The 15,352-nt window shown below is 36.1% G+C and overlaps 1 protein-coding gene across 1 annotated transcript; it reads right to left on the bottom strand.

Annotated features, from left to right (window-relative positions):
• Positions 1 to 3,765: 3,765 nt before the first annotated feature.
• On the bottom strand, positions 3,766 to 10,837 carry LOC107548639 (stromal cell-derived factor 1-like). Its single transcript, XM_016229409.1, has 4 exons — positions 10,704 to 10,837; positions 9,033 to 9,150; positions 6,981 to 7,064; positions 3,766 to 5,542 (listed from the first exon to the last, which is right to left on the bottom strand). Exons 1-4 carry the CDS (start codon positions 10,768 to 10,770, stop codon positions 5,512 to 5,514), a joined length of 300 nt encoding a protein of 99 aa, XP_016084895.1. The 5' UTR covers positions 10,771 to 10,837; the 3' UTR covers positions 3,766 to 5,511.
• Positions 10,838 to 15,352: the final 4,515 nt, after the last annotated feature.

Here is a 15,352-nt window from a genome sequence, read left to right on the forward strand (position 1 = left end):
TCACTTCACCACATGAAATAGTCTAGTGTCTATTGTCTTGTGAATATCTGTGATCAAAAAGAACACCAGCCATCTGAAAGAGGGATTTCACGTGGTTGGAGGATGGGGAGCCTCCATCAGAGCCTGAGTCACTCCAAAAGAATCTGGCTGTGCATTGCTTTGTCTGCTGCTCAGACCTCTCGCCAACCTCTGTGTTCACCCTTGTTGGAGCCTAGAAGTGTATAATCCCTCGGACCCTTGGCTATACTATGAAAATGTGTGGTATTAAATCTAATATCCTCCCGCCTTGACACATGAAAAACATAGTAAAATCAACCACAGGGGGCTGTTTTTATCATATTTTGAAGAACTCTGCAGATGTTATTATGTACAAGAACACTGTTCAATTGTTGCTCTTCCTTCGAGAAATTCGGCAGAATTATTTCCTTCTAGAATTGATTTATGTCTCTGTAGGTTCTGTCCATTGTGAGCACAATTAAAGGCATTAACTGGGCTTTCAGCTATGTATAATCAGGAAAAGTTTCAAACAGAGCCATTCCGGAATTATTATTGCCCTTTTGAGGGAAAGTGTTTGCATGCTGTATCATAAAGGGTCATCAGATACAGAAACAACAAGTGCTTGCCAGTGCGCCGCGATCTCCTGGTGGATTGTGACTTGGTGATTGTCGCACAAACTTGTGTAAGTATTTGAGCACATGCTTGCAATAAGGCAAGGATATGGAGTAAGTTAAATGGCCATAGGCCACATCGTACAACTTCAGAGAGATTGTGATGAGAAAGTGCAGTAGCCCTTGCTGTTCGTCCCCTGGGGAGCGAATTAGAGGGGTTTTCAAGTAATTTCAAAGATTAGACAAAATGTAATGCAGGGGTTGATGCAGAAATCCTATGAGAATTAACCGCTGTGACCTATCACTGATCTGAATGAAGGAAATGTATAAATAATTTTTAGCATGATACCTTTTTCTTTTTTTGTAATAATTACAGATCATACTCACAAAAACCTTTCAGTAATAATATTGACAAAATATTATATTATCAATTACATGTTACTGTAACTGAGTCTTTTCCTGCTTGTTTTGTGAGGTCACAAAGTTACAGGAACTGGAAATTAGCAAAGCTAAAAGCTTGCCGGTGATCACTTTGTAAAACAGACACACTTTTTGTTCCTTTGAACTTGTATAATATATTGCCTTCCTCCAAATAGAGTACAAATGTTTAGATGGAACTAAAAGCTTTTTAATGAATATTTCAGACAAGATGCATGTGAGTATTTGTTGATTAACTGGCAGTGAGTTCAGTGGTTGTTGGGGCAGTGTTTTTTTCTCTCCAGATATTTATTGATGTATAGATTGTAAAAACATTTTATACTTTTCCATTTCAGTTAAAGTGGTCATATGATGTGATTTCAATTTTTCCTTTCTCTTTGGAGTGTTACAAGCTCACTTAAAAAAAAATTGACAACATTTTGTTTTTGTTTCACTAAACCTTGTTCTGTGCATTCAAATTTTCATTTGTGTTCAGAGTGACTGATTGTTCTGTGCTCTCTTGAGACTTAATCAGTGGTAAAAACAGCAGTTTTAAATAGGTAAATATATATGTATACTTAAGGCAACAATATTTGTATCACATTTTGAAGTACATTCTTTATGCCCTGCGGTGAAGATAAACTGACACTCATAATTCACGTCATATCTGTCTTCACAGCAACACAAACCACTGATCTGGTTGATGATATCTTTGTAGCTTTCTCTTTGAATACTGTAACTCATTCCACATAGTTGAAGACAGGTTATAAAATGTGGCATCCTCAAACAGTTTTACACAATGTCATTTTAGACTGTAGATCTTAAAAAAAGGTTGTTGTAAATAAAAGTATGTCACAGTTTACCACACAATGACTGTTTGAATAATAATACATGCTTGTTAATAAAGTTGCATGCTTTCACTGTGCATGGGATTTCAAGTTTTGTGAAAGTGCCCAGAATGACATTCCTTTTGGTCTAATAATTCCTTTGGCTTCTGTGAAGGACGTTATTTATTTTTGCCCCTGATTTCATCATGAAGTCTGCAAAAGCAATTTTCTCAATTTTAACTGTAAGTGTCCTAATTTTCAAGCTTGTCCAAAGCAGCTTGGTGTATTATTCTTACATTCGGTTGCTCAGGCAACCTTGAGTTTCTGTATTTTCAATTGAAAACTTTTCATTCAACTCATCCTCTGCTGAATCGATCAGCTCACCTCTGGAGATTTCATACAACTAGTATTACCTTTAGAAACATCAAATTTAGCCTTTAAGTAGCTGCTTGTGGCTTTTGTGAAATTGGTGTCAGAAGTTATGTTGAACCGAAACTTCTAACTGTCCACTTCACTTTCAAACTTTTATTTACTATAATGATAACAAAGATACTGTGATGTTTCTCGTTTTGGCTTATGTTCTACATCTTTGACTTACGCAAACAATTTATACAATTTACATATGTCATCTTTTTTGGTCATTTATCATTCTACAGTTTTCATAAACATATCTCAAATAATATTGTTTAGTCACGCATTCCCTTTGTCTTTTTAAAATCAGTTATATGTGGTAATTTGATTCATAATTTGATTCATAATTTGCTTAAAGTATCTGTTTTGTAAGTATTAGAAACATTGAACCAATGTAACCTTATACATGAGGTATACATTTTATGCAAATTTACTTTTATGCTATTCTATTGTCAGTTAAATTTCTGTTTTGAATTAGTACCTCAAATATAAACTTGATTTAATCTCTGTTGCACCATATCAGAGCATACGTCTTCCATAACAGCTATGTACCAGATTTTATGACTAGCAATATTAGTTTATTTTGCCCTTATTTGTGAATATTGATTTTGACAGCTATACTAAGTTGTAATATGACTGAATTTCCCCTGCTGTGCATGAGATTATTTCTTCTGAGAGTAAGGGTACAGTTTGGTTTTTATTGGGTTTCTTTTTCCGTTTTTAAGGGAAATTGAATATGACACCTTATAAAATGTACAAGGCAAATATTTTATTTTACACCAAACCTCAGTGGATGTTTGGACAGGTGAAAAGTCATTCAGTGTCTCATGTAAATCTAAAAAGTGCTGCCAGGATTATTTATAAGAGCTGTGTGAATTCAAGGTGTGAATTTTGAGTCTTCCTGCAATTCTCATTTAAAATCTTAATTTCCCTTTTCCTCATTTAACATCTAGATTCTAATTATTGGAGACATATAGGTGACAGCAGGTGACCCTTTTTTCTCTTGGTGTGAAACAAATAACAGTTAACATGACTGATGTTCATACGCATCCTTTAGTAAAACTTCAAACAGAATTCTTTATAATGATTTATTTCAAAATCAACATGTAAGGGATTAAATCAAGTCAATATACAAACTTACAAAAGAAAGAACAACAGATGTGCTTTAAGCTGCCATTCACACAGAAGTAATCTTCACATTAAGTGGGAAAAATGAGTGGAAGGACGGTATATGCTACAGTTACTTATGTTATAGTGTTGAGAATATTGGCAATTTGATGGAATATATATATATATATATATATATATATATATATATATATATATATATATATATATATATATAATAGCTACCCTTAGTTTTTCCATTTAATCCTGGAAATGGTTTATTTATTGGCATCACCGTATTGGGACATTTTGAGTGAGAACATTTTCTAAATGTTGAAAAATATTCATTAATAATATGGCTTTAACCACATTCTGAAATAGCCCTTTTCAAAGAGTGCAAGATGTACTGTACTGGCGGGGGGGCTATAACCCCTCATCCTGTACACAGACTCCTGTGGAGGCACAGAGTATATAGAGGCATTATGTTTCCTTATAGATTTTGTGCCTCAGGGTTGTGTTTGTGAGGTCTGGTTCTTTTAACGGCTCAACATTATGAAATTGGTAGTAATGTAACAAATTCCATACACTAATTTTCTTTGGAGAGGTACAAGTCATTGACATACTTTCCTATATGTTTGGTGTTCACATTATGTGTATTCCTAGACAAAACAGTTGTCCAAGGGTAACATGAGACACACTTTTGAGATGTCTTTTCTGGTTAAGTTTTTTTGTGCCTCGATTTCAAAATCAGATATTTATAAATTGTTTTAGTTTTTTTAAATGTATCTATTGACATTTATTATTATACATATCAGTTATTCAGCTGCTGTTGATGTTTAACTGAACAATCAATCTGACTGTTCTTAAACATAGTTGTCAAATATTCCAAAAAAATATCAAATAAACCCACTCAAAATAAAAAAAAATATATGATGCTGAAGATACAGATGTTTAATACATTTACAGCAATACAGTCATAACTACGTCTAAACACAGAAAACATTAGGCACTAGAACTATTCACTGTGTAATGGGCGTCATTCAGAATCTTTTTTTTTCTGTCAATGTCACAAGGGGTTATAAAGTGCATTGTTATATATAGGTAGTCATTTCATCAATTAGTTCTGCCTCAAGGTCTACCTCAGATGTTCCACTAACACTGCTGTTTTTTTTTTAAAGATTATCATGCCTACCATGCTTTCAATTCAGTTTTTCATCATTGAATGAATTAATTGACTCATTAGTACTTGCAGAACACTGCTTTAAATTCACTAACCTCTTTTTTCTTTGTTAACCGATGTCTATAATATCGCTGTTCATGACATAATTCTGCTGAACGTGGAGCAACATTTAGTATGTTGTGACACCAAGCTCCTTACGCACACTCTGATCTGTCAATTAACATTTGCAAGCACAGATGTTTTGGTATCTACAGAACATTGCAAAAGACTTTCTATTGGTGTTCGAATGCCTTCCATTAAGCCTATTACATAAAGTCATTCAAAAACTATTTGGGTAATTGTTCATGTTTGTTTTGCAAAGTAACCCTGCCTTTCCAAGAACAAAAACAAGTGACTCTTTTTTTATATGCCATATAACTTTTACATGCAGTTTATGCTGTTACAGATATCTAAGTTATGAACTAGTAAAATACATAACGAAATAGTTGAAAATCAATGCCCTTATTTTTCTGTCAAAGCACTTGCATGCATATGAGTTGAAAGAACTTCAGTCCTGCTAATGTGAAGTCACATATTCTTTTACATCTGAGATTAAAATATATTTCAGAGTTTTGAATGTTTGCTCCAAAATACCTCAGTATCTCAGTTCTGCCTAACCCATCATAACACAACAAACACGGAGCAAACACGACTCCAAAAATATCTCTTTACTGTTTTTAAGACGATATATAAAAACATTGTATATACATATCATACGTAAAAAAACACAGTCATACATATATAATTGCACTTGGCGCTAACAGAGGAGACTACATGGGTGGTGATGATGGTCTGGTGGTCATTTACTGGGGATGCATATTTGGCAGGTTAAGTGCTGGGTCAGCGAGCATGCCAGAGGACTATATGATACATATCTGTGACGGTGGGCTGTGTCAGATTCTCTTGTCATCTGGCAGACTTCTTAGCTTTGCTGTTGTTGGGCTTTTTTCATTCTGCAGTGAAGAGAAGCAAAACATCAGAATGAGAAAACTGTTATACCGTAATGCTGGAGAATGTAATGACTATTTATTTTAACTAAATGTGTTCATAACTTGTTAAGAGATGCAGGACATTTTTAAATAGCCTGAATCTCCACAGTGATTACAACAATAAACCAAAATTTTGCTTCTGGCAAGAATGTAACCGACATTTCTGTACTTTTATAGGCAATTTCTATTAGTAACTGCATGCTGTTAGCTTTAATTGTGCTGAAGCTGCAATTTGTTAAAAAAAAACAAAAAAAAAACACCCAGAAACCATGAAAAATCCTCTATTTTCAATGAGTAGCGTGTAATGTTTGAGCCACTTATGTCACCAAACTGAATAATGATTGGCCTAAAAAGGCTTACTTACAGTTGTCTCAGTATGTTAGGTTTGACGGGTGTGTTTTTTTAAATTACACACTTCAACTTTTTTTTCAAGTTTATATGAGTCACATGACCAGAATGTCTAAGCTGATGGATCTGTTCTGTGGCTCACTGACCAGAGGTGTTGCAGATGGCAGCAACCTCCCTCACTACCTGCAGATGTACAACTTCCTTTTTCCCTTATTGAGCTGTACTTATGACCGCACAGTATGTGCTCATTAGCATCTAACGGCCATTCATGAGTGTTCAGCCCCAAGGAGCCATCATTCATCTCTGGCTATGAGTGTTTTGTTGTGCAGACCGGACAGTTTACACTTTTCTGTCCCTTAGACAGTGATTACTGTTTAACAGGTACAAACACACCAATAATGGTACCAGCTACTGGTTTGCCATACATCCATAAGTCCTTTTATATTGGCCACCCCAAATTCAATGAGTGAGCATGACAATCTTACAGCTGGCAGTGAAATGAAAGAAGAAGGCAACCAGTCCCCTGATCTAATACATCAAGCTCATGATCAGATGTGGGAAAATGTCTTCTCATGATTCAGGACAACAAAAGCTTGTTTTGCTTTGTTTAGACGTTTACGATAAAGATCAGCGGAGCAACTATTAAGGCAAGGCCACAAAGCCCGAACATGTTTTTCATTTGCTCGGCAGTAGCTGCTAATCTTGCACATCAACTTAAGATAAATATTTCAGAGCACTATAAGCGGACCGAAACAATCAAAAGAAATCTGAGAAACAAACTGGAAATGGCTTTCGTGAGCATGTAGAGATATGTGAGAAACGAGAAAGACCAGTGTTTTAATGTATGGGTGACTTTTTGTCAGCAGAGACTATTACATAAACTATATTTGATGCAGTGCACCATTTCATCTGGGATAAATTAATTATAGTTTGGTTAACTGGAATAAAAGTGACTCTGTAAGGCCATTCATGGTGCATTTGAGAACAAGACCCTGTATTTCCTATCCCGTTTCTCCCATTTCTCCACTCCTATTTGTCAAGAGGGTTTCCTTACTTGTTCATGGCATTCCTCAGGTACTGTTGCAGCCATTTGGTCTCTGGGTTAATGCACACCTCCTTGTTGTTCTTCAGTTTGGCACTGCAGGGGAAAAATGCAAGTTTTCATTATATGTTATTTGAATATATAGATATGATATCTTGGTGCTGAATTTTGAACTTTTTAGACATTCAGATTGCAGTATAAGAAATCAATCATTACTAAGTATAAAGCTACAAGGGCCCATTGTGAGTAGATTTTGAATGCAGTACAATAGAAACTCCATAGTCAGCATCAGCCATACAATAGCAGAACAGTTGTGCATTCAAGCTCAGCCAAGCAGTTAGTTCTCAGTCACTCCTCTCTCTAGTAAGTGATATTACACTGCAATCTCTCATCACCCTAAGTACTCTTTTTCCGCATTTGCGTTCCCGTCTTCCCTACAGGTCTTAACAGATTGTCAGATTGTTATCACACTCTTCCTTGTAGCTCTCAGCAAAAAGATTAGATTGTAGGTGTCTTGTCAGCACAGGTGAACCATTTGTTTTCAATTGGCTACAACTGACACAAACAAATCATTAAACTCTTTCCTATGTAAAGTAAAACCGAATCAGGTTCAAATGTAATTTTTGGGTTTTAATAATAAAACATAACAGTAAAAATGTTTTAGCAATATAAGATCAAATCAAGTTAAGCTTGACATTGCTTAATATAAAAATTTATATTTTAGTACTACAAGATTGTATTTGTATTTCAATAATGAAAATCAGTTATTACTTTTTTAAAGAAAATCATTGTTGTTGAATAGAATAATAATAATTTATTATTATTATTATTATTATTACAATTTTGGGTCTGCGTTGGTTATGTGTGTTGTTGCTATAAATTCTTTCTAAGAAATTATTATCTATAAACCTGGGGTTTCTGGCAAATATCATAGCGCGTCACATACTCAAATGTTCTGCTGAACTTGCAGCTGTTATTTGTTGTCCTTCTCATAATCCTGTGAGTAAAACATTCCTAAAGGTCCCACAAACTAATGGCACTACATAATATAAATCTTTGAAAATTTCATGAAGATGAGAACATTGTTCAGAGACGAGGTTAGCTTTTAAAGAATGTGTCCACCATCATCATATCTGTATCATTTAAAGTAATCAGTTCTTATCTCTAATTCACGGATCTCCTCTAATTTGGTTAGCTGACTCTTTTGAAGTAGCAGCAGTTTATCAGGGCCTGGCATTTGTTGCTCTATCTCGATCTAGTCAGCAGGAGTTTGAGAGGGTCTGGACTGCGAACAGCAGGTAGTAATTACTTCACAGCAAGCCAAGGCCAACAGCAAACACTGGTAGATAGTGTTACCAGCATCACTCATCAATGCAGATTTGAAGTATCAAGGGCTCTTGAGCTCTGGGAATCAGGTTCTGATCTACTCTCCAGGGCTTTGCCTTTGGCTTTTGTGTCAATCGTTGGCCGTTTTGTGAATTTTGAGTATGACCAGCTGTTTTATTTCGCTGACCATTTGACACAGTTTAAGTCTTTGTTTACACCTTGGTGAGCATTAATGGTACGGAAAATAAGCAAGGTTTGTAATGGAATTTGACACAGCACTGCCATTAATCTTTGTTAAAAATCCAAATATAGCAGCTGTTTTGAACACTTCACTCAACAGAGGTGAAAACATACAGGGAGGATAGTTCTCATCAGCATGCAAGGCTATGGTGTGTGACTAAGCACATAATTTAAGTCCTTTACATGTGTGAGAAACAGCTTGAAGAGGAACTCTTTCGGACCCCTATGATGCTGTTTTCCTGTACAAAATACAAATGCATCCATGCTTAAAGGTCCTACCCCCTCCTATAGCATTTCCCTCTGGATGTGTGCAATTGTGAGAGCCTGTCCAACAGTATAATGCCAGACAGGGGAGACCAATTCCTGCCCCATTCAGTGTCCCTTCAGTATTTGGAGATTGATGGGGTGAAGTGATGTGTTTCTGGATCAGGCAGACACCTCATCAGAGGCAGAGCTGCTGAGCGAGTCGGAAAGAGACAGTTTAGTGTAGATACTCACATGACTTGGAAGGGGCAGTTTGGTGTGTGGAGGAACTTGAGCTCGCGAATGCTTCTCTGTGGGACTGTGTTGACTGTGGAACGGCACCAGCATCTCTCTACCAGGCTAATGGGCTTGGCTGGAGAAGAATTAAGAGAAAAAGGAAAGAGAAACTCAATTCTGGTGTTGCTGTGATGCTTTTAATTCGGTGCATGTGAGCATTGGACAAAATCATGATGAATAATGAAGTTTGATGAGAAAGTACACAAACGCAAATCACTTTTGCCTGGTATTTTAATTGAGATCAGACCACAGATGTGCTTTGTAAAAGAAAACAGCATCCTTAACTAAAAATGAAACTTAAAAGAGTTGGTTAATTTTTAAAATCCGTTATGTAATCATTCTAGCTCCAAAGACACTATTGCAACACTCTAATAACAACCAGCACAATTTGCTGACACACTGAAGATGCGTTGTCCTCTAATGGCTTTTCTATGAAAACTTACAAAACAAGAGATTTATTTGATCATTTTTAGCAACTCAAATTCAATTATATAATAGAGCTGTGATATTGTTTGTGTTCTTTACATTTTAATGGTAAATAAATATGCTTTCTAAATTCAGTTTATAATATTATAAGGTATAAACTGGGGTAACTGTATATACTGAGACATTTGAGAGTGCATTTATTAAGCAATTCAAGTGATTACATTTGATGAGAAATGCTTAGTGCACTGATACTTTAATACTTTATTTTTATTTTTAACTAAATGCAGATTAAACTGGCTGTATGCGCGCATGTAAATACTTTATTTCAATAGCTTTCACATTTGTGCACATTAAAGCGAGCGAGTTGTTATGGCAGCGCGGGGATTATTGTTCCATTTGGTTCAGAGCTGTTAGCGCTCAAGGAAGCAGAGACTTCACAGCTCGAGCAGCTTTACATTGTATGTGAAGATTGTACGGCGCACGTACGCAAATACTTTAACGGACATTGCCCACTCACAAGCCCCCAGAGGTGTGAAGTACCTGCGACTTAACGGAGCTCTATCCACGTTAGTCCACTTGTAAAATGCTAAAGACATCTCTAGTAATCTATTCTTATTGTCATGTAAACGCTCGAGCCATAGTTAGAGCCGCGCGCACTGGCTCGATTGAAGTAAAGACTGGCGCTATCTCTGCGGTTCTGTTTTATCCTCTAATTTGTGGGTAATTAAGAGAAAGCAAAGAGGGCGACAAATACACACATTAATCAACGCCGTGCTAGAAGCTTTCCTGCCCTCCTGACCGCATGCGTGTCAGTTTGTTATCCGGAATATGTGGAAAATCACGTACATTACATGCAATTAAAATCTAAAACCAACTGGTGCGAATGACCCACGTGAGTTTTAGAAACAAAAACTCGTAGGGTATTACATTTCTAATAAATAAAACCGTTTTGAGTTTAATAAACACTTTAAATATAAATGCGTAAATGCAATGAAATACACGTCGTTTCACACACAGGTGCACGTTAACGTAAAACCCATTAATATTTTGAAGTTTGCAATAGTTGCAAATGTATTTGCGAATGTCTTTCATGAACGGATTGCAATCTCGCCATAAATAGTGTACCAAACATGCATCTAAGCTTTATGCACAGTGCAAAAATAATGTAAACATTTGCAAAGTATCTGTTAAACAATAACTCACCACTTGAAACCGGTGCATGAATGACGACCACCATCAGAGCGAATATTACGATCAGTTTCAGATCCATGTTTGCAGTGTGAAGAAGAGATCCGCACAATTTAGAATCCAGGAGAAACTGTGACAGCAGCAACTGCGTCTCTGAGTTAAATCTACGCACAGGCTCTACTCCAGACACCCCCAATGATCCCCCCACCTTCAAAATGAGAAAGTGGGTGTTCCCACGATGATTTGTCAGCTATTGGCAGTAGGCCTACAGATAACCGCTATTACATTTCTGGAACCAAATTAAAGTACTCACTTTTTCAATGAAGCAGTTCTTTTTTATTCTTGATTTATGTCATATTTGAAGTTTGGTGATGAATATTGTGACCCATGACATGAGCATGCATTTATAAAACATTTTATAAGTATAGTTCAAAACATGTCAAGTTTTAGAAATGTAACATTTAAAACATTTCAAGAAAAATTTGATTCAACATCAGAATGCTTTATGTGTTGGTTACACAATGTGATGGTTACACAATGACTTTGATTTGGTGTTTTTATTTATTTTTTATTTAATAATATTTTTGCACAGTTTTGCTTCAGTGCTTATTTTTCCATAATAATAAAACATGGTCACACTAGTTATGCCAAATTTGTAAAGAATTTCAGTCTTTTAATAGATTTGTTTTTTACAGCCTCTTAGCTGAACCGTCTAGACATTTTTACATAAATCCAACAAAAATTATTCAGAAATTGAAAACATATTCATCATAAAAGAATAGTCATTCATATGCATTGCATTTCTTAAAGGGGTCATATGATGCGATTTCAATTTTTCCTTTCTCTTTGGAGTGTTACAAGCTCTTGGTGCATAAAGAAGATCTGTAAAGTTGCAAAGACTAAAGTCTCAAATCCAAAGAGATATTCTTTATAAAAGTTAAGAGCCAACCACGCCTAACCAAAACAGCTCGTTCTAACACGCCCCCACATGTCTACGTCACGATGTGGGAAGATTTGCATAATGCCGCCCAAATGTTCACACAAAGAAAGAAGGTGTAACTTGTATTCTCGCTGTAGTATTGTTGCTGCCGCTGTCATGTCGTGAAGTCGCTGTGTGTTTCGTTGTGAAAGCGAAACTACTTTGTTTGGCCTTCCAAAAGAGGACGATATCTGCTTCGTCATGCCTGGAGCTGAGCCATGCTGGTTGCTGAGGAAATACATCAACTTTGCGCTTTCGATCGCCGGATCGGCTTTCACTGTGGACGAAGCGGAGTCCAGCCCGGCATCATCACATGTGGTTGCCGCAGGCATCACAATATGGTAGGGACGTAACATTTCCGTCACACACTTGAGGAATTCGGCCAATCACAACGCACTGGATAGCTGGCCAATCACGTAACCTGTCTGCATGAACAGGGTGCGCAGAGGTATGCTAATACATATGTTGACAGGCAGGTAGGAAAGCCAATTAAAACGCTCAGACCGAGCGTTTTGATTGGACGAACATTTCTTGGTCGTACGCCTTCCACAGAATATATAAATACATTTAGATCACTTAACTTAATGATTGCTATCGGGATGTGAAGAGACTTTCAACCAGCATAACAAAAAACAATCACCTATTGCACCTTTAATGCTCAGTCAGCATCTGAAGGGAAGATCCAAATGGAAACAAAGTATTTTGTAATTCTGAATGAGCCTGCTTTGTTTTTCTAGTCTCACTTTTTAACAACATATTCCACCTTTTACCCACCTGTTGGTTATTTGTATGCTTTTAGTACGTGTAAATCAGTCCAAATTGTGTCTCGTAAACAGTTAGGGCCATATCATCCAGTATAATCTTTTAATTAGTATAATCAGTTCGAAAAGGATGTATATAGTGTAGTGTAGTTATTTTGTTTTAATTAACTACATTAAAAAAAAGGTGTACACAAATTTTCACTCAGAATTTGCTCAAATTTCACTCAAAAAAGTACAAATGAATGGCAAGTAACACACTGAATAAAATGTATTGAATTAGAAAAACTGAAATTGTATTTTTCTTGTAAAATGTACTCCAAGTCGAAAAACTTTTTTTTACAGTGTAGTCCACTCATAAATAATACAATCTCTACATATCAAAACATATTTATAAGTTTATACATATTTTAAGGAAGCTGTCAGAAATGTTTAAGGCATTATTGTGTTTGGTTTGTAGACCGGCCTTGTGTTCTTGAATAATAGCAGATGGATTTGCTTTGCGATGGTAATATGGTTTAGTTTGCATAGAAACAATATAACCTTTTTTTATTTTTGGAAGTGGAATGAAGTGATTGTACTGAAGTGGGTCACCAGAATGAACTCTTAAACTACTTTTTCTGAATGTGCTGTCTACAAGCATTGTATCTTCAAGATTTCATTTGTTAAAAAAAGATGTTAAAATCATCTTAAACTATTAGAACCTCATTACTTACAATAGAGCGTTTCAAAGCCATGAAATAAGAATATTCATTAAGTAATTTTGGATTAAAGCTCATTAACCCTTTTTATTATCATCTGGCTGTAATGAGGGAAGTTCCATTTACAAGAGGTGTCAGGTCATCCTCAGATCTTGCCCCATCCTAGTCGCCCCCCACATGGAGTGTTGGGGGTCTTGCTGTGGAGCACCCCTGAGTTAAGTAAACATGCAGCCAACAGGGGAAACCAGAAGTGTTATCATTGACACGAGAAGAGCCTTCTAGTGTCTAAATCCAGCCAGTAGACTCCATGCCCCCCATATGCCTGCAGAGTGATGGAGTCTCACCCAGACATACCAGCCACCAGGGTGACCATATCTATGCCAATGTTGTGTTTAACAAAAAATATGTTTGTATTGAAACAATTGACCCAATCTAAGTTGCTAACTGCTGGAGATTTGTAGTTTTAATTCAGCTTAATAGTATTGTTTTGGCTAAAAGACATTCTGTTTTAATGCATTCTTTACGGCTCATATTATTCTGTTCCGTTCCATCAGTCTTGCCAAAAAAATAAAAAATAAATCTCTGTATGGAACTCATAATGTCAAACCTCCTAAAAGAGCACAATGATTTTGAACCCATAATTGAACATTTGAGGGGCTAGTTGTCACACTTTTTGTGTAGGTACATGCATTAAAGTGTTAGCTACCAAATATATTGAACAAAGATATTGAATATTTCCACAGTTATTGATTTTAAGGAATACATTTTTTATAAAATTTGAATAAAAATTGAATAAAATAAAAAGCTGTTCAACCTAATATTTATGAAAAATGTCCTTATTCTGAGAACACCGTTCAACCTCTTGGTTGAAATCTCATTGTATGATTGACTTCTGCATGAATTTATGTTTTGTTCAAACTAAAATATGATGACATTGGAATTGTTCCAATTTGTTTTGGATTAGGTGTTTGAAACCAACATACAAGACAACTATTAGAAAAAGAATTTGGAATCTTTATTCAAAACTTTATAGTTACTGAGTTACATGTGACAACTAACCTCGGTCTTTCCTCTATGGGAGACAGATTGTAAATGTGCCCCATTATTTTCATCCTTTATGTTGGTAACGAGTCACAGGGCAGTCTTGTGCATGGATTCTCGGCAGGATGCCTCTGCGCTGTTTGTCCTGTACACCTCGCACAGACCTCTGACTGTCAGACTGAGATGGAAATGAGGGGGCTAGCTGCAGATATGCACCTCTGAGTGGGACTAGACGACCCGAAACACTAATTGGCTGATATTTAAACAGAAGGATTGGTCACAGCCTGCAATAGGAATTGCATAAGAGCAGTTTCAAGAAGTTTTCTGAATAAGATTCTTATTCTTGCTCAATCTGTCCCTTTTTCTCTTTTCTGTCATTTTTATAGTATTAGATCGATCCTGTTATGTTTTTCTTCGTCTTATGGCTTTGAATAGCTGTTTAAGCATCGTGTGGGACTGTGTGCACAACATCTGCTATTGCTCTTTGTGCTGAGAGAGAGAAATCACATTACGTTTGTCTTTGTCATTGGCTCTATGGCAACTACAGTTGATGAAGATGAGTCGGGAGGAATAAAATCAGCTGATCGAGGGGAATGAGAGCAAACGGAGAGATCTGAATGCAGAGAGAGCAGATGTTTCACACATATTTACTTATCTCACAGCCAGTGTTTGAGCAGACAATCTTCCAGCAGGGAGGGAGACCTTCCAATCACTTAAAGGAATATTCTGGGCTCAGTACAAGTTCAATTGACAGCAGTTGTGTCATAATGCTGATTATCACAAAATTTTGTTTAATTGACCCTCAACTTCTTTATTAAATGGTGCCAATCTAAACTTTTTAAAATATACACCATTTTAATAGTACAGCCACATGATGATGATTTTAGCATTAAAAAACTCACTAACTCACCTTTTCCTTGTAAAGTTTTCAATTTCACAGATTGGTGGTCATGACTGCATAAACCTTAAAATGACTTATGTGATTATTTAAACTGCTTTACAGCTCAAATAATACACAAGTTTTAACAAAAATGTTGCAAGTCCTTTTATAAAATTATAAGCTTCACATTTCTGCTTTTAATTCCTCTAAAAGTTGGTCTGTTCTCTTCTAATCATGATTCTTGTGTTGTCTTTTTTTTTATGTGTCCACCTGAATGCTGTTTAATTGCAGAGATTGCAGTTAAA

This window comes from Sinocyclocheilus grahami, unplaced genomic scaffold (assembly GCF_001515645.1).
Source record: "Sinocyclocheilus grahami isolate Dianchi unplaced genomic scaffold, SAMN03320097.WGS_v1.1 scaffold351.1, whole genome shotgun sequence".
Taxonomy (NCBI): Eukaryota; Metazoa; Chordata; class Actinopteri; order Cypriniformes; family Cyprinidae; genus Sinocyclocheilus; species Sinocyclocheilus grahami.